Source organism: Tinamus guttatus, unplaced genomic scaffold (genome assembly GCF_059628265.1).
Source record: "Tinamus guttatus ecotype Peru unplaced genomic scaffold, ASM5962826v1 Tinamus_guttatus_pri_ptg001150l, whole genome shotgun sequence".
NCBI classification, from domain to species: Eukaryota; Metazoa; Chordata; class Aves; order Tinamiformes; family Tinamidae; genus Tinamus; species Tinamus guttatus.
The window spans coordinates 1,991,408-2,011,276 of record NW_028289684.1 but is presented as its reverse complement, the minus strand read 5'-3'; the positions used below and the strand labels follow the sequence as shown (position 1 = coordinate 2,011,276).

Sequence of the window (19,869 nt, the reverse complement as noted above, 5' to 3'; positions counted from 1 at the left end):
ATATGTATGTGTGAGCATATGTGAAAAATGGGCATAAAATGGAAATTGAGCAGCTCAGTAGTATGAAGTCTCTCTATTTTGTCCATTTTGTCAACTTGTTTATTTTTTACTTAAAATTTGTTGGTTTTATACATACAGTTTATATTTTTTCTTTTGCATTCTGGCTTGAAGGAGTAATGCAGCTTTGCAGGGACTCTGCATTCCCCTGAAACTGCCTAATGACTGCTTACAAAAGGCAGTAGAGAGAGGGCTGAAGAAAATTTCTTTCTATTTTATTATTTTGTTCTTTAATCAAAAGCTTGTATTCATGCCTAGAGCAGGGTCTTTTTCCCAAGTGAGACTTGATGGCACATATTTGCACATAGCAATTTATTTGCAAGCAGTGTTCAGCAGGGTTGTTGCCTCTTGCTGAGGGTTAGCAGCCTTTCTGAGAGTTAGTTTTAGTTTATTGGGGGCCAAAACTTTATACAATCACGTACAAAAGAGAAATTTCTTCAAGCAGTTTATTTTGTGTGATTTTTCTTGGGACTCTTTGCACTTGGTCATGGACCATTGCTAGCTACTGCTCTTCCAAGAGCTTTATGTTTGCTGTTTAATATACTATGATTCAGAAAACTGCTTTGGCAAGAGATTTTCCTTAGGAAAAGGATGTATTTTGTATCTGTTTCTACCGGTTGTATTTCTAAAGTGAAGCCAACTTTTCAACATTAATTTCCTTCTAGATAAAATGTGAGCTAGCTAGCCAGGTGGCCCCTAGCCTTGGGTGCAGGTAGCATGACACATGAGTAATCTTGATGACTTTACTGGGTCTGCTGCCAGGAGTGGGGCTTGGCAAAATAAAGCCCTCTTGCCTTAAGTCTCTTATCTTTATGACAAACAGCCCCACATTTTCCAAAAAGGCAACAGCAGTTAAATCAATATATGATTTTTTTTTTGTATATTCCTGCAGTTTGCATATGTGCACAGAGTAATTTTATGTCTTCGATGCTGGAGTGCAGGACTGCTAGTTGGAAGGGTCTTGCCAGGCTGGAGAAATGGGCCGATAGGAACCTCCTGGATTCCAATGCAGTCTTCCCTCTGGGATGGGTTAGCCCCGTGTTGCAGCAACAGCTGCTGGTGACTTGATTACCTGGGCGGCTGTGGGATGGAGAACCTCTGTTCTTGGAGATCATAAAACTTGCCTGGACAAAGCTAAAAGTGAGTTAGATGTTGCCATGTGCAAATATTTCAGAGTTTTTGGGCAAATGTAGCTGCGTACACACTTTACAGTCATGCTCATGACACCTTTGGTCAATACTCAGCCCGAAGACTACAGATGTTTCTGTAACAGCTTCCAGGAGCTTTTCAGCTCTTAAGGAGGAGGGCGGGCAGAAATCAGATGCTGCCAGTGAAAAGTAGAAAAAGTTTCAGGAAAGATTGATCCAAGTTTCTAGTTTTTGCTTAGTGCTCGCTATTCCCTCATTCCTGTTCAAAATTATTTGCTAAAGGCAAGAAAATCTCTCACTTTCAGCTTGAAAATGAAACCTGTAAGGAAAGCAGTCCTGAAGTACAGAATGATGCCACATCCAAACATCCTTGTGTGTTTTGCAGGATTTCGGTGGTGTTAATATCCTTCATTACTTTCACACTATGTAATGAATCATGTATAATCCTGAGCGGAAAACAAACAATTTTTCATGATGATTAAGAATCTATTATTTGGGTGTAATTTTTGAGTGGTGTTGGCATCCTTCAATACTAAGCAGTTAGTATTCATTTGAATTAAAAATATGAAACAGGAGGAATTTGGAAGAGCAGACATAATTTGTCAGTGTATGTATATACACTTATAAATGCTTTAGTGGCAGTAAAGGGAGACATTAAAACACATGAAGGTTGTTCCTGTATGAGAGGTATCAGCAATATCTTCTGATCAGAAAGGAAATCCAATAGTCAAGTATCCGTAGTATTAGATTCATTTAGGGATTTCAACAACAAAGCTGGCTGCCTCCAGCTCATCAGTGATGATTTCAGTTTTCTTAAGGCTTTTTTTTTTGTTTTGTTTTCAGCCAGTCATGTTCAGCACAGTGTCTCCCCTTAGTTGTTCACCAAAGACCATTTTTCCTGTCGTAAGATTTCACATAAAACTTGTTTTTTACAAACTGTCCGCCGCAGCTGTAAAAATGTTAATGTGAGACTTGCTACTCGGCAGAGTGATTGCTGCCAATTTAGTTTTTATATAAATTTCAAAATAGTTAGGGAATTTCTCTGCAGTAGAATTATGGGCAGTTAATTTTCTTCAAACATCCTGGAGGAGATCTTTATCATTCTGGTTCTGATGAATGCATCAGTGTGGGAATATCTTGATGCCTACCCTTGATTCATCAACTGTGCTTAATCTTCTGTCTTCCGTTGGAAACCAGGGAACCAGTAAAAAGCCAGGCTCTCCGTAACGAGGTAATTCTGAGTGCAAGAGTAAAACTTCACAAGTGACTAAAATTGAGAAACCTGCTGACCATGGGTGGCCCTTTGAGGTCCCCTTGAGCAGACCCTGCCTATGGCTGCAAAGCAGGGCTTGCAAGTGCACATGGACAAGTGTTCCCTGATGATGTGCTTAAGCTCTCCAGGCTTGTTTTGCTGGTAAATTAATGCAGGTGAGGACCAGATTTTGTAACAGAAGAGGCTGCTTTGGACCATGGCTTGGTTTGAACTTCTGGAGGAGCATGGCTAGGAGCTCACGCTCATCTGAGCAGTTTATCAAGAAGGTTATTCTCCTGCTTCACAAACAAATGGAGCGTAACCTCCTGGCCTCAAATTTAGTATTAACCTTCCTTTAAAATGAGATTCTCTTCTCAGTTCCCAGAGGCATTAGCATGAGACAGTGTTGCCTTGCAAGGCAACAATGCAGAAAAGTAATTTAATTAGACAAACTTGAGGCGTTTCCTTTGAATGGAGCTGGAAAACATCATAGTGACACTTGTTCATGGTACGGGGCGTCATAGCTCCTCAGTGATGGCCACAGCACGTTTGCTTTTCCACAGTGAAGCACTTTGTGAATCCCTGCAGAGAGCGAAGGAAGGAGCAAAGGGGGAGAGCACTAAGAGGAGGAGGAAACCGGGTTATTAGAACTAGAGAGATCATCGTAAGTTTCTTTTTGCCTTTAGGGAGCACCTTAAATGGCACACTTTGTTGAAAGGAAAAAAATAAATATATATATAAAACGCCTAGGTAAGAGTTGGTTCCTATTTCCAAAAATCATATTTAACTTTTTCTGCAACTGATGACTTTTGTTGGCCTGCCTGCTGTCTTGTGGGGTTAAGCCAGCTGGAGCTTTCATGCAGCTGAAAAATTGCATTTGACCTTTGTTGTTGTCTTAAAATTAGCTAAACCCTGTAGGTCACCACAAGCTGTTAGTACATTTGTATGTGTATGTCTATGTTTTTTTTAAAAAAAAAAAAAAAAAAAAAGTGTGTTTGGGTGTAGTAAATTTCTGCTTTAACTGTAACTAAGTGTCATAGGGCATTTAAAGTCAAAGCAGTTAACACAATTCGGGTTTTTCCTCAGTTTTGAAGCCCCAGTAGCTGTATGGGTTATATGTTTATGGTGCCAATATCAACATCTGGGTATGGACATGCAAATTGCTGCAGAATAATTGAGCCTGTTAATTTACAGCATGTGAGTTGGTGATCAGTGCCCACATGGGTCCAATTACCCACACAACTCAAGGCAGCACAGCCTGCTTTCATTAACAGGTACCTGCCTTGAAACACCTCATATTTATTGCACTGAGGCATCTGTAATGCTCTGAGGAGCTTGTTTGTTTGTCTTTAGTATTAGTTAAATATTTTTGTGCAACAGAGAATAAATGATTACTTGGGAAATTATGAAACAAGGGGAAATAAAAAGGCATTTGGAAACGTTTTTTCCTGGAGGAGATACCCGTTGGCTCTATCCCCTCATGCAGGGATTAACTGCTGGTCAGTTCTGAGCCCCCCGGACAGTTTGGACTCCCCTGTGACCTGCCTGTCCCTGGGGTGACGAAGGTGCCGCTCCTCGGACCGGCGCGTTGACGGGGACAGAGCCTCCGGTGACCCCTTTCAGCGTGAGACTGGATAAAGGGGATCAGACAGTCTGTCACGGGCGCGCTCTAAATAAGACCCGTTAAACTGCTGTTGGTAGCAAAAAAGAAGATTTGAGGCTATGTAGGGTCTCGGATTAGTTAGGTCCAAGAAAAGTTGTCTCCTTATTCTGGATTAGGATTTAGGTTGTCACCTAAAGCTAATTAAATAAAACCCAACAGTCTCTTAAGCAGATCACACCAGAGTTATAGGGCAGAATTACAGGAGAGGTTTTGGCACATCCCGTGACCCCTGTCGCCTGCGTGTCCTTCTTTAAGAAGGATCTTCTGTCCCCATCATGGGCCAGGTTTGCAGGTTACCTGATGCATTCTTGGAGTGAGTTGTTTTCAATGGTCTGTAACTGACCAATTTTAACCCTTGGGTTTGAAATATTGCTTAGTGAGCACATACCTCAGGCACTACAATTTGGGAGAATTTGCCCGTTTCCAAAATATGATCCTCCTTTTGTTTGCTGCCTCTGTTTTCCCTCCTTAGGGAGTTTGTCTTCCCAATCTTCCTCCTGCTGCCTTGAGGCACAGGCAGGAGTTTAAAGAGAAGTGGAGGGTTCTGTGTGATCGCCTAGGTCCAGCGGCTGAGGCGTCAGGAGATACTGCAGCATGCTCAGCAGCAGGATTGCAGGCGGCAGCGCTGTGGGAATTGTGCTGCCAGCTGATCAGAAGGGCTTAATGCGGTATTTTCGGGTGCATCTGCATTAGCTTTTTTTTTTACATCCTGGTGATTTTTTTCTTCTGCTTTGAGGTTCAGAGGAACTCAGGATTTCACAGTGAAGCTCAGTAGCCATCACCACTTTTCTATTTCTGTTTTCTATTTCTGCAATGCACATGCAGAAATTCTAATTTTTGTGCAATTCTGCTTTATGCCATAACTATATGGTGGTCTGCCTGGCCTTGGAGTCAGCCAAAGAGCTTGGGATAGATCAGGTCTCCAAGCCTGAGTTTTGGGTTTATAGCAAGAGCCACAATCTGGCAGCGTAAGCACTTGGTGCTGTCAGCTGCCCTTTCCCAGGAAAAGTGTCTCCCTGGGGCAACAAATTAAATGAGAAAGTGGGACAGGAGGGATTTTTAACATGAGACCACAAGACTGTGTGACCAACCATACGCTGAGTGCCTGGGGATGGATAACCCCAATATGCTCTTTCCTATCCTGGGTCTGAAAGGGGAAGACACCTCCTCTTAATCTTCAGCTGTTCTCCAGGTCTCACTTTGTGGTGCTGCTCCGTACCTAAAAACGGTTTGGAAGCTGATTGTGTAGGAAAAAATGTCAAAAAATATGTTTCATCACAGCAACACAGAAAGCTGATGCAGAGCCAGTGATCAGCTATAAATATGTAATGTTTTGTGAATTGTTAGTAAACTATTTGCAGTTTGGAGTGTGATGAGTCTTAGTTTGGCAGTACGCAGTTGGTTTGTTACCCAAATATTCCAAAATCGTGGCATTTTTCATTGTCACTTTCCTGTTTGTTATTTATATTAATAGCTTTTACATAAAGCTTTCTATTCCCAAAATGTTAGAGCATTTTAGAAGCAAAGGTAAGTCTCATTATACTTGAAATTGTGACAGAAGGAGGGGAAGTGACTTTATCGTAGTGACACAAAGTCAGTAGCAGGAGTGGAAATAGCTCCATGTTTCCCATGTCTGGGTCAGTGTCTGTTCCTCAAACACAAACAGCTGCAGGAAAGAAGCGTAGGAGAAAGAACTCAGTGAAAATGAAAGCACAAGTATTTTATACACTGAGAAAATAAGCTAAGAGATCATATAAATCTAATTATGTATTTTTCTTTTTTTTCCCTTTTGGATGTTTTCTTCATCTGACTGGCTGCCAACATTTAGAAGAAATGCGTATTCCTACTCCTATTACTTGTAAGTACCTGGCTGTGGATGATGATTCCTGAGCATGCTGACTGTTGTAACCTGTGCTTTCTTGTATGCTTTTCTTTTACCATTTTTTAAACCATTCCATGTATCCTTGTCTTTCTAGCAGCTTGCACTTTATTTTCTCACTTCACACCTATTATATTTTCCCTCTTTCACCCTTAGACCTAACACTGTGCCTGCAGACACCTGTGCAAATGGGCATAGACATGTCAGTTGGCATCTATAGTCCCTCACATGCTAATGGACAAATGCAAGCAGTCCCACTTGCACCATTTTTGGTTGTCTAGCATATTTAGCCAGACTGCAGGGAGATTCACACCTAAAATCTATTGTCAGGAATTTCTCAGCCTTGGATATAAGCTTTTTTTTAGAAACATAAGGCTTCTGAATACTATTGATGCTCTTTTGTTACCCAGGAACTAGGGAGTCACCATTTTCTCAGCTAGTGTCTCTGTTCCCCGAGCTGCCAGGTCCAGAGCTGTTCAGACCAAAATCACCCCTCTAACCTTATCTAATGATGATGCTGCATAATTAGGGCAATCATTAAGGCACATGCAAATGCTTTACAGATGACACCTTCAGAGCCAGCTGTTGTCTGAAGTTTGAGGGGCTGGAAACAAATCAGGGCCAGGCTGTTCCTGTGGTAGTGGTAGTTGTCAGGAGATTGGGAGGAGACTTGAGTTGACTTGTTTTCCATGTGAGCTGGTTTGAACCTTAACAACAGGGTGAAGGACTTCAGTGTCAGTCTCCCTGTTTACCTGTTAGTGTGACTTCTTGAAGTGGCAGATCAGAAAATATTAGAAAGAGGCACCTCTTCCACTTGTTATCTGTGCAGAGAGCCCATCTGTGGAGCGTCTGAAGCCCACGCTAGTGAGACTTGACTCTGCTTGGCTGTATAAGAGTAAGTGCAGATTAACGCCCATTTCTCTAGGCTTTACATTAATTCTCCAAGAATTGGCTTTGACCATAAAAATTTAGAATGATTTCCTTGAGAGTTCAATTAAGTGTTAAACTCGTGAGCAGTTTGAACCTCAAGGTGCTTTTCTTGCTCCCAGTTCTCCTGTGTGTTTCCCATGGATGTCACACCGCTGCTGTCTGGGTGTGCACTGTTTTTCTTTTCTTATAACCCATGAGGGCCGTTGTCTGTACAACTCAGTCCCCAGCCTTCTGTTACGATTTTCTCTTCTTCCTACGGGCAGTATGTGGTCAGATTGTTCCTGGCTTATTAAATCCTGAGTTTCATGTGTTTAAAAACCATGAATCAAATTGTGAGGCCTGTCTGACCCTGTTTTACAACAGAGCCACAGTGCTGCTTTAAGCAGCCAGCTGAGGATTGCTCTGCTACGGAGAAAGTGAGGACGTGGTGAAGCCATCTCTTTGCTGCCTTGCAGTGGATCACATAGGCTAGACTTCTTCAGGGATAGGAGAGTGACACAAGAAGAGTGAGGAAATAACCTTCTGGAGATCCCCCAAGCCTGAGACCGTAGAGTGGTGGCTGTACAGATCCAGTAAGGTGGATGTGCATCATGCAGTATATCACAGCAGGTAGAAATCAGAGGTGCCTCAGGCTGTAGAAACCTGTAACTATTTCAACAGCCCCCCAGCCTTTCTGCACATCGGTCATTAGCAGTTCTGTGCTCGTGACATTCCTGGTATCCCACCTCGCATGGGCTCTGGGGCATCACTCCAGGAGAGGTAACACCTAAAGAGTCATCAGATGATTCCAGCAACATCAAGCTCTGCCTGTCCTGTTTGATTGCTGTTCCAAGCTTGGCCTAATCCACAATTTGGCGAAACCAAGTGCCCTCTCTTTTTTTTTTTTTTTTTTTTTTTCCTCCCCTCCTCTGAACAACAATCTAGGTATGAAGGACACTCGTGAATGAAAAAAGCAGGAGAATTCAACAAGGAACGGATAACTAAAGAAAATCTAGTTTCACGTTTCAAATTCCATGTAAAATGGGGTGTTTTACTGTGATTGCAGATGCAAATCTTAAATTGCTAAGGATCGTTATCTTAGGCAAAGCTGATAGAAATTGCCAGAGCCTCTTATGAACAGAAAGAGGTTTGATTTAAGTTTATTTGAAGTGTTGTGAAAATAAGAGCAGCAATATGTATATTGCGGGATTTTTTTTAATAGAATTGGTTTCCATGCTCTGACCTCATATGAATGTTTTAGTCCTGAAGCAAATTTGAATTGAATGAGTTATCAGTATTGAAAAGCAGGTTCTCAAATAGTTCTGCTGGCAGAACTTTAAATACAACCGTAAGGACTTCATTGCTTTATTTTTAGCTTCAATTTCTGGACTCCAAAGTTGTGCTGCTTGGAGAAATTCTTTTCTGCTTTGCGATAATTCCTCTTAACCCTTTCTCACCTACTTTGCTGTTATTTTTTCTCTTGTTAGGGAGCAAAATCACTTGCATTATGTTGCTCTCCAGGAGACTGATTCTGTAAGTCAGTAGAGTATCTGTAATGTCAGAGAAAGCAATTAACAAAAGCAAAGAACTTATTTATAAGAGAAGCTCCTCTTTGTTCTACTTTGTGCTTACTGAGTGAACAACATAGGATTTTTGTATGGCAGTGCTTCGTTACAATTTGCCTGTGGGAAGGGATATTATGGTAGTTAAGATTTTTAGCACAGATTAAGTGGGAATACAAACCCAGGAAGCTTTTTTTCTGAACTTGGTCAACATGTAGGGTCGACATCATCTTGTGTGCCTCGGTTTACCTTCATTAAGCTAATTGCAGAGGTTTTCACAGACCTTGCTTTACCTGGGGCAGGACTTGCTTTACCAGCGCAGGATGTGCCAGTTAAATCCCCCTGTCTCTGAGGAGAGAAGAAAATGAGGGATCTTGATGCACCAATGACATCACCAACACCAGGATGGTGCTGGAAACTACTCAGAGGAGTTAATCTGTATTCATGCTGAGATTTTACCTGATTTTTACAGAACTGCTAGCTGTTTCACACTGCATGTAAGTTTAATATGTTGTAAGAGGCACTTCGGTGTTGTGTTGTTGAAACTACAGGCCATAACATTGCAGCATGTGCAGTATGACCTAAGAATGCCCGAGATGACAATTCTTATGGCTTAGCTGAAACTAAAGCAGAGAAGGCAGTATATATGCTTTAAAGTAGGCTTTGCATTTAATCACAGGCATCTCATATTTTTAGTATCTTTTTCATTGCAGAGTTCTTGTCAATGCTTTATTATTTCCTCGTAAGGTGAGAACTGGGAATGTTGGCATTGTTTTCTTTTCTATTATTACTTTATTTTTAATCTTTTTGCTGATCTGTATTAGAGAGGTATTGTGTTAGAATGACATTTGCTGAGTGATATCACACCAGAGGAGAAATCCATCTGGCGATAGCTGGACTCATGGATGTATTACAAGCACTCAGTTTAGTGGTGTTTCTGAGAAAAGGACTCTCAATAGCAAATACGTTGCTTTCCCTTATTCCTGTTCTGGTGAGAGTGCTGAGGGGCCTGTTGCGATGTATGAAGCACCTGCAACTCCCACTATAATTTAATGCAAATTGGAACAGTTGCAGAAGTTTGAACCAGGAGTTTCTCTTAATGAGAGAGATTCTGTCAAAGGCATTAGGCTAAATGCCTTTTTTTTAAAAATAGCAGAATTTATAGGCTAAATTTATTTCCAGCTTTTTGAGGGGTATTTGAAAAGAAATATCAATTTCATTTATGATTGTAATTCTTTGTAAACACATGCCTGCAACAATATATCAATATATTTCTTTAGAAAGCAGGATCTGCCTGTGCAGGTCAACTTTTAAATCAAAATTTTAGGAAGAAACTGTTTATTATTATTATTATTATTATTATCTGCTGGAGGAACAGAATAATGAATCAGTGGTTATGCCAGGCTAATGAAGGTGCCCCTGGCCCCCCCCCCCCCCCCCCAAAAAAAATCCAGGCAGTATGTGAGGATTTTATTTAGAACATGTCCTTGTGGTAACTGTTAGCCTAGGCTTTGAAGAGGGGTGAATCCCTTGGTGAATCTCCCTGTACGAGTATATTCTTCTGCTGTGCGTCTCTTGTGTGGACTCAACTGTTCCAGTGTTGGTACCATTGCAGGTAAAGATCCTTCACAGATAAAAGAATTGATATTTTTCCCAAGGAAGCATTGGAGTCCCCCATCCTGTGCTCATACGCTCCCTAAAAGATATTCCTGTGGTCGCAGTACTTTTCCAGGTGTTTGAAGACTGTTTGGTCTTGGTACCTTTTGGCACAAGTGTGACTTGAAGGGCTGTATTGCAGAAGTGGGCACCAGTACTACTGGAGAGACCTTCCCAATCCCGAACTGGAGCAAAAGGATAACTCTGCAGCTCACGGTGCAGTGTCTAGTTATTACCTTTTATTACACCAACATGGAGCTATTCCTCCAAGTGACGCCTCTAATCTGACATCGAGATGGGGGAGATTCTCTTTGCAAAACCACTGTTTAACCAGTGCTCCCTGTTGTGCATTGTGTGGCCTGCCTTAAATTTGTGCAGATTTCCCAGGAAAGAGCAAACCACCTTCTGGCAGGCTACTCCGCACAAATACCTAGTAGGAATTGTGTAGCCTTCCTAAACTGCTTATTGCAAATCATGACACTAAGCAATTTTTGTCTGTAGGAGGAAATTTCATGTTTAACTTGCAGGATCTATACCTAATGTCTAAATTACCTGTGCATGCAAATCCACATTATGGTATATATAATCCATCCTTGTGAGACATCTAAAATTAAATCTGTCAATGTACACGTACAGGAGCTCCTTAGGAGTGGCAGTTTGAGATTTAACATTCTTGCTTGTAAAAATGACACAAAGTTGGAGAAGTGTTTGAAGCTGTTTTTAAAATAAATTCTTGCAGTTTTTCCAGACCACTGCAAAATTGGAATCTGATCTAGGAAGCACTTAAAAATGAAAGTATTGCTTGAAATTTCTGATTTATCGCTGTAGTAGCAAGTGCTTTCTAGTTGATAGAGTCCTTGACAGTTATACTGGAAATGCTGCAATTCCTATGTGATGTTTTAGCAGCTTACAGTTTTTCCTTGAAAGGAAGAGAGGTTTCAAAAACAACTAAATCAAATGTCATTTTTTGACCAAAATTGGCACTTAATTTAGACTCACTGCTCCTAGTCCCTGTCCTTTAGCTCGGCCAACTCCCCCATCGTGCCATAGTTGCATTTTTATCCCCCTTCAAGCCCCTCTGTCTCATCGTTCCCGTGTGGAAAGTGCCTCTCCGCGTCTGCGTTTATGAACCCTCCCTACTGAGCCAAAAAGGGCAACCCAGGAACGTCCATCACGGATTCGTGTTGTCCTTTTGGCACATTTCCTGTGCACTTCAGTGTAAAGCAGCCATTAATCTCACCCTGTTGACATGTTGACATTTCAATCTCGCCATCGCGTCTGGACTGTATCAGCCTCTTCTTCCGAGTCTCCCCCGCTCCTGTGTTTCTTCCCCTTTTCCCACTCCATAATGCATGAGGCATCTCCAGGCCGGTGACAGGCCGGCGGGGAGCCCTGACCCGGCGAGCCCTCGGGGCGCCCTGTTTTTGGAAACGGCCTTTTCAGAGAGACGCTTTTCCCGTTGCAGAGACATCTTGATGGGCCGGCAAGGAAAGCTCTGCCTCGCTGGGGGTTTAACCTCTATCCCTAGTGCCACTCATTTGATTTTATGATCCTTCCAATGAACTGTAATGCCGGTAAGGACCGAAGAGGCTTAGTCCTTTGCTGCCGCTCCAAGACAGCCTCAGAAAAGGCATGTTTAGAAAGCGCGAGGCCCTTGGCGTGTTGGCGAGCTGAGCGTGGAGGCCCTGCGGATGGAGCCGTGTTCCCGAGGGCCCCGTGAGCGGGAGGAAGGCGGCGGTGCCCAGGAGAAGCTCACGGCTCCCACGCGCTGGTGCCGCCAACGGCGGTGAGGGAGCACGAGAACTTTAAACTCATGTCACCTTTTCTTTTTAGGCATTCAAGCCAGTGTTTTAGGGGCCTCTCTGTCTTCTACAGGACCAGGTAGAACTGCTTTGCACAGGGCTTTTCCTTTTTTGTGTTTTATTTATTTATTTATTTTCTTCTTGTGAGCAGGCCTTGGGGGAACTGGTCTTGGGTTCTGGGGGATATTTTTCTGCACAGAGTGTGAAGAGTGTGTTACTGGGAAAAATGAGCTTGCCCTGTAGTGTTTTGGTGTTTCTGGAAAAAGATACTGAGCCTGGGCACTTGGAGGAGGTTATTGCCATGGATAACTTGGTCGGGTTTTCCTCAGGAGCTCTCTCCGTGCTTCAATGTCTTGGCATCTCAGCAGTGTGGACTGCGCGGGCTCCCCTGGCACACTGGAGTGCTTGTCGTTAAAGACATCTGCATTTCGAACTAGTGTTTCCCACTGAGAAAGTTTTAATTCCTCTTTGCAAAGATTCCATGTAGCCATGTATGATTAGCAAACCTAAAGGATTAAAGTAAGTGCAGACCAGAGTTAAGGTACTCTCAGGCTATTGCTTATACGAACAGGCATGGGGCAGTGGGCTTGCTTGGCTCTGTCTCATGATAAATAAACCAAACTGCACTCGCATTGCTGTGTATGGAAAGTAAAGCTTGTAGTTTCCTTAAATGCCAGTATTTTGCTTCATCATGCAAGATCTGTTCCACCCTTGGCATCTTCTCCACCTGCAGAAGTGGATGCACCATGGAGATTTAGCAAGATTGTGAGGTCCAAGCATGCCAAGCACCCTGTAGTTATGTCCCCAAGGGGAACAGCTGTGGCTTTGACTTCAAACCGCTTTTTGGTATCTCCAGGTTCTTGCCTGGTTGAGCAGATGAGATAGATGCATTTGTTTGGTAGTTTGCAGAAGCTGTTGGAATTTCTCTATAAATTTATGCTCCCCTGCTCTGGATCATGCAGCTTGCCTTAAATAGTAGTTTCCCCCAGATGCAGACCAAAGTTTGGGTCCACTTTGACCCCTCCTTGCAAATGGATGCAGCTGGCTGGGCTGATCCATCTCACCAGGGGTTGGAGCTTGCTGAATGTGCTCAGAAATGCCAGCTGGCATCTGCAGTGAGCAAATAGAGCTTGTTGAACGGTCTTGCAAGGAATATCCTTTCAAGAATCCAATGAAGTTTAAAATATGGGTAGTACTTACCATAAGCGTGTCACTTCAGTGAAGGAAAACCTCTTTGCAAAAAGATTTAGTATTTAGTTGTTAGGATTTTTTTTCTTTCTTTTTGACTTGTGGGGGAGGAAGAGAACTAAAGCTCCTACTTACAATGATCTGTTTTCCTCCCTTTTATTTTGTTTTATTTTCTTATCTGTGGAAGCCATGTAAGCAAAGTTTCTGCCAGTGCTAGGGATTTGTATGGTATTTTTTCAAGGTGCGTGTTGGAGAATGTCACGCATTCATTTTTAAACAGTTTTGTGCTCTGATATGAATGAAGTACAGGGCAGTCAAATGTCAGAGGAAGCTTAGCAGCTGGCTCTACCTGCTTCTCTCCATTTTCTTATTAGCTGTGTTTGCAAAAGAGCTGCTTATACATTTAGCTTTGTTAGTGTTTTCAGAACTGGCAGCATTTCAGCTCTTGCCAATGTTTTTGGTATCTCCTCAGAATAAGAAAAGATACATTCTGCCAAACTAGATCTACCTGGGCACCTTTTTCAAGTGTTTTCAGCCTTTAATTTTGCCCTGCTCTTCCCTGACTCTGGTTCTAGTGGAGGCTGCTGTCCTGGTTCCTCTGCTTGGGGACAGGAGAAACATCCAACTCGGGGCTGCAGTTCTCCTGTTTCACTAGAGCACTGGGTGAACAACCCAGCCTGAGTGCAGGTGTCCCCAAGGGGTGGGTGCCAACATCCTGTTGGCAACTCTAACCACTGCCCTCATCCAGTGCCTGCTGGACATTCCGGAGTGGCTTCCAGAAATCCGTGCCTGTCCCTGGGGATGTTGTGGCCCCCCTTGCTGCTTGGGCCATGCAGGGTTGAGATGCAGTGCTGCAGGGACAGCTCAGCTTGGGGTCCCATAGTGCCACCATGATGCTTATGGCTCTTCACGATTAGAGGGTCAAGCCCTGGGTTTTCTTCTTGTACGACTTGCATGTAGCAGTCTGTCCTAGTCCCTGCATGTCAGTCCTAGTGGGTTAACTGCATGTGTGTGTTTTGTTTTTGTTTTTTTTAAAAATATATATATCTTTGTTGTTGTTGTTAACAAGGGAAACTGACCTTGCTTTCTCCCCTCTTCAAAATGCCGTAAAGGAAGCTAGCGAAGAAGCAGAAGGAGACTCAGACCAGCACACAGAGGGAGATGGGTCCTGTGGCTACTTCAGACAAGACTTCTACCAAACTCAGTGCTGTTCACAACGAAGAAGCTTTTTCTTCCAGCTGCCAAGATGTTAATGGATTCAGTAAGTTTAACTTGCTTGCAATGGATATATCCCCCTTAGGGAGCTGCAGGGTCTTCAAAGGACCTATTCCTATTGAGTCACAATATTGAAGAGTTAGGGAAGACCATGGTAGACTTTGTTGCAAAAACTCACTAGAAATCCATCTGAAATATCTCTGATACTGCCCTTATTTTAACTGTCAGATAGGTGGAGAACATTCCTGCTGATTCTCAGTCTGCTGAGAATAATTTATAAAATCTGTTTTGGTAATTACATCAGACAATAAAAAAGGCACATATTTATTTGTTCCTCAAAGTCAAATCAAATCACTTAACTACCCTCTACAGCAGTGAAACGACATTTTCTGTACCAAACTGTTGTGAAAGAAAGCATGGTCTCATGGCTAGGACACGGCAGTAGGAGGAAGGGCAGCATTGTTTCTGCAGTGTCTTCAGTTTGTTCTTCGTAGGAGTTCAATAAAATAATCCTAGTTAATGTTTGCAGCCCCTCAGCTCTCTGTGGATGGAAAAGTATTGTGGGCAAAGCAGCACAAAGATGTACTGTAGTCAACCAGGTCCCAGACTGAGAGCATGTAAACGTCTTCGTATTAAATACATCTGAACTTAGACATGATGATAATGCCAGTCTCCCTTTTGACAGTTAGCTTTAGTTTGAAAGAGGGCTAGGTCTGAAACACAAGTGTGTACCAAAACTCTCTTGTCTGTCTTGAACATCTCCAAAGTGTTTTTTCTTAAATACTAACAAAACGCTTGTGTTTTTTTTTTTTAAAAGTATCATTGAAACCTTTCTTTGTAATCTCAGATAGAGCAAGACAGGCTGAGTGAGTCTTCCTTACACCCCTGTGTGTAGGTCACGCCGAGTTCCACCTGCGTAGATTGCTGCTGTCACTCTGTGTAGCCTACCTGCTAGATGGATAAATAGGTGCTCGGGATCTTCAAGGCGAGCAGTGAAGACTTGTCTCTGATTTTAAATTGACTTGAGTCAAGATCTAGTTCTCGCAGGTGCTGAGTAGCTGTATCTCCTAAAGAAGACAGCAGGACTTGTCAGTGGTTCATATCTTCGAAAGACGAGATAGCAGAAGACAGTGTTGTAACAAGCATCCTCGAAATAGCAAGCGGTAGCTCGGGTTAAAAGTGGGGGGATTTGAAGTTCTTAGCGTGTCCTTCAGACTCTGAGGTTTTTAAAACTTACTTCCAACCAGAAAAAAACCTATATTATGCCCCCATCATATTTTTTCTCATTTTGAGAGACTGATTAAAACAGATGAGTTGTTTACTTGAAATGGCAGCTATAGAAAATACTTTTTGCAAAGCAAGTTACAAAATATCCTGCCACATTTCTTCAGCTCTCTGCTTGTTTGACATCATTGCAGATTTTGCCAGTACCTCCCTATGTGACGCAGCCTATTGTAAATCACAGGCTGTTCTGAAATATATATATATATATATATACACACATACATATATAAATACGAGCAATAATTACCAGTAAGTCTTCATGATTTCTCCACATTTTTTCTGCCAAGTCCAGGATGCTGATGTGGCAGAGGTAAGTTCTGTTCTGTGCAGCAATGTGCACATGCTGATATAGGAATGGGTTTAGCACTGATGATACAAATAGAAGAAAAGGGAAGAACCCCCCCCTTTTTTTAAATAAGTAAGTCTAAATGGAATTTCCTGCTTAAGAATTTCTGTAGGAAACTTTTTAAACTTTCAAATAGTGTAAGGCGGATTACTTTGTCACCTTTCTGCTAACTAATATGATTTTACAGGGTAAATCAACTCTTTCCTAAAAGACAGCCAAGTTCCTTCTTAAATTTTCTTCTACCATACACACACAAACATATGTGGTAGATAGTCATCCTCTCCTTCTGGAGCTCAGTTATGGGAGCTTGAGATAGCTGGAGCTGTGACATGGAGACACCCCTTCTTTTCTTGAAGGGAGTCCACCAACAGCTACTGAGTGCTTTGAATCCTAAAATTACTTCTTTAGGGTCACAAAAGCAAAATCGAGCAAAGGGAACTTGTAAAGTAGGAAAACTCCCAAACTGTTGAATTGAATAAAAGACTTGCAGACATATTCCTCTCCTGGTAAGCGTCCTTGCAGGATATGTGTCCTTTTCTCCATTTTTTTTTTCCTTCCTGTCCCCCTCTTTTTAATGATGCTTGACAGAGAACAAATTCCAAGACCCTCTCTAAGGGCCTTTTTCCTCCTTATCTCTCCAGCTTGGCCAGTGCTCTACTCTTGTTGCTGTTCTCGGGTGATTCCCGGTCTCCTGCCGTAGATTCCCTGCTTATGGGGATGTCTGCTCCAAAGGGAGGAGCAGGGGTCCTCTCGTCAGGGTGTCCCAAGGGCACCAGGAGAGAGCGGCTCCCTTCTCACCCCCATCTCTTCAGAAAGAATGCAAAAAGGGTTGGGTTTATACAGTCAGCTGGAAAAAGCATGTGGTGCAGGAATGGTAATTCTTTTGCCATTGAGAATTACCGTCCTCTTGCCTTTATGATTAGTAAAAAATATATATTTCTTCATCTTCTCCATCTCAGTGCTTTTTATTTTTTCCCTGTAAGCTGATGCAAATAGTGTGAGCCATAAAGTCAGGGTGGCGGGGTGAAATGGGGCTCTTTGCAGAGGGCTGCTGTGCTGCACCAGTAGCACAGGATTGAATTTTATCATTTGGCAGAGATGTTTGTTATCAAATGTAATTATGTTCCAGGAAGATCTGTAACCTCTGGGCTGGAACAGGGAGCTCAGGTTTTGCTGAAAATTACCGCAGAAATGGGCATTTATCTTTTTTGGCCCAAAGCAAGGCTCCTTACCCCTTTTTTCCTCCCACATTAATAGTCCTTATTCAGGCAGAATTCATACTGATGTTATCAAGGTTGTTACCAGAGAGGTTTTATGGAACTGACCTGTGTCTCTGACACCATATGGCAGGAGGAATAAATATTTGCTGAAAGATGAGTTATTCCAGCTTGTTAAGTTTTATCCAGAGGTAATGTGGAGACGAAGCAGGCTCATTGTAGTCTGTCTATTTTCCCCAATGTTTTTGGTAGTATTTTTAATACAATAGTGGTATAAACCCTGTAAAGGTAAATGGTGATATTTGCAGTACTTGAGATAGCTCCTTAGTTTGTAAGAACTTCTGGAAAATGCTCATTTTCCTCAGTGTGGCAAAGTCCCATTTAGACATGGGCTCATGCAGGGTTATTATGAAACAAGGTGATAGATATTCCGCAGGGTGAGCCTCAAATTGTCCACATACTTTGACCAGAAGGGTGCACAAGGAGTTGTTATTGCCCATAAATTCTGTGTAATTTGGCATCCTGTCGATGTGATGGCAGAAGCAGCAGTTTGTCATTTCCCCCAGTGATGCACTAATGATCTGCCCTGTGCCCAGGGACTGCTCTTCCAGCTTTGCAATGATAAAATGCCACCCACAGGGCTATAGATAATACAGGCCAAGCCAGGCTTGTCCAAGGAGAATGCTACATCACCAGCAGAGCCATCTCAACATCCCTGTGGACTTGCTGGCAGGTACTCTTTGATTTCCAGCTCATGATCTCTTATGCAGCTATTTTTTGCTAGAGACTGATGTATTATGGCATCCATAACTTTTGTGACATCTTAGTTTGGGAGAAGACTTTTCCAGACTTTTGAAGGAATGAGGTTGAGGCAGATTAGGTCAGTAGCCTTAATGATACAGGTAGCAGGCCATTAATTAAAAAAAAAAATCCAAAATATACAACTAGTTATAAAGCCAAATGTCAAAAGTGTAGAAGGAAACAAAGGTGTGGTTTCTTTATGTCAAAATACAAGAGCACCTTTACTGTTTTTCATGGCAGTTTGTTTTCTTTTGTGGGGGCCTGGGGGAAGAGTTGTTTTTGGTGTTTACAAAGTTCTATAAAAGTTAGGAGAAGACCATCTTTGGTCCTATCTTTGAGATAGGAGTGGACCATCATACTCCATGACTGGAGGGACCTGTATGGCCTCATGTGCTGCTCTTTAGAGGTGGAGCCGCTTTTGAATGAAGCAATGATCCCTATTCAGGAATGAAGTCCAGTGGGCAGTGGTTTCCCACAACAGGTGCAGAAGACCCCCTGGATAGGTGACTGCTGTGAACACAGCTCTGTGCTTGTGCAAGCCCCTACCTGATGGGTTTTGCAAACACGCTCTTCAGAAATGCCCTTTCAAAGCTCTGTTAACTACTCAGACTGCTCAGTGCCCAGGCAAACAAATGACTTTTTTTTTTCTTTTTTTTTTTTTTTGACCTTATCTTACACTCTTTAAAAGTAGTCAGGCTTCTGGTGTAGTAAGAGGAGGGTTGGATTTGGGCTGGTGCACGGAGGAGAGAAAGGGGAGGAGGCCCCAGGTGGGAGATGGTCTGTGCTGCAGTACTTCTGCAGACCGGGCTGTGAGGCAGCTGATGGTCTTAACAGGGTTGCAAATAGTCTCAGTCTTGAAAACAGAGCAGGAAAATACAGTGTTCAAGTGAATTCATTTGCTGGATGCGTGTAAATAGCTTAGGAGGGAACACTGCAGACTTCATAAACTCCCCACATTAGTGACTACTTCATTTTATAGAATAACTAAAGGTTTGAAAGTGATGTTTACTTTAGAAATGCAGGAATTGCTTCTGAAATTGCTTTGCATACTGAGTTTTATCTACTTCTATTGGATTACAGAGTAGTTATTCCTCTGTTATCTATTGTCATCTTTCTGATGTGCTGAGATTTTGTTAGCTTGTTTCCCATCATTTTGAGAAGGGAGATAAGCAGTGTTTGCAACTCTTAAGAATGAACACAGAGGGACAACAAAAGAATGTGATTTTAGTAATGACATATTACCATAAAAATGTGTGTGCATGCTGTCCTGTATATAAACCAACTTCATAAATTTATTGTCAAGAAAATAGACAAATTCTGTAGCTGTATAGAATTGATCCTTGCCTCTTTTGCATGTTTATTTGATTAATTTGGAAACTACTACTGTATCCTTGACCAGAGAAATAGGAGAGCAGGGATGCTTGACCTGCTCAAAGAACCTATCTCAGAGGAGAGAGAACTGTAGGAATGATGATGAACAGTTTTTAGGTGAAGAACAAGTCCCTTATTACCTTAAATCATGGTGCTAAGAAAAAATATACTGTCTTACCTATATACTTGTGAACAACTGCAAAATATGCATCTAAAATATTTTTGTGATACTAGTGTACATTGTATTTGAGCAGGATTACTTTGCTGTTAATACTGCATTTACTTGTTTGTGTTTTGTTTTTTTTTAAGGATCTTTCTCTGAAAGCCAAAAACAGTAATATTGCATATATAGGTCTTAAACACAGTGGATTATATTTTCATCTCAACATGCTTAATAACATTAATACAGTGTGGGCATCATGATGGATTCCCTATATTAAAGGGAATCCATCATGATGACACTGTAATAAATGTAATATGCATGTTGAGATGAAAAATATAATTCACTGTGATAAGCCT

At 42.1% G+C, this 19,869-nt stretch overlaps 1 protein-coding gene across 1 annotated transcript in view; it reads left to right on the top strand.

Moving 5' to 3' along the window:
• The window catches only part of PTPRT (protein tyrosine phosphatase receptor type T), a 396,902-nt gene that overhangs the window by 332,679 nt on the left and 44,354 nt on the right, over positions 1–19,869 (top strand). The window contains exons 15-17 of the mRNA XM_088538697.1: positions 5,949–5,978; positions 11,960–12,007; positions 14,229–14,377. Of these exons, the coding sequence (XP_088394823.1) occupies positions 5,949–5,978; positions 11,960–12,007; positions 14,229–14,377 (227 nt within the window). The remainder of the gene's footprint in view (positions 1–5,948; positions 5,979–11,959; positions 12,008–14,228; positions 14,378–19,869) is intronic.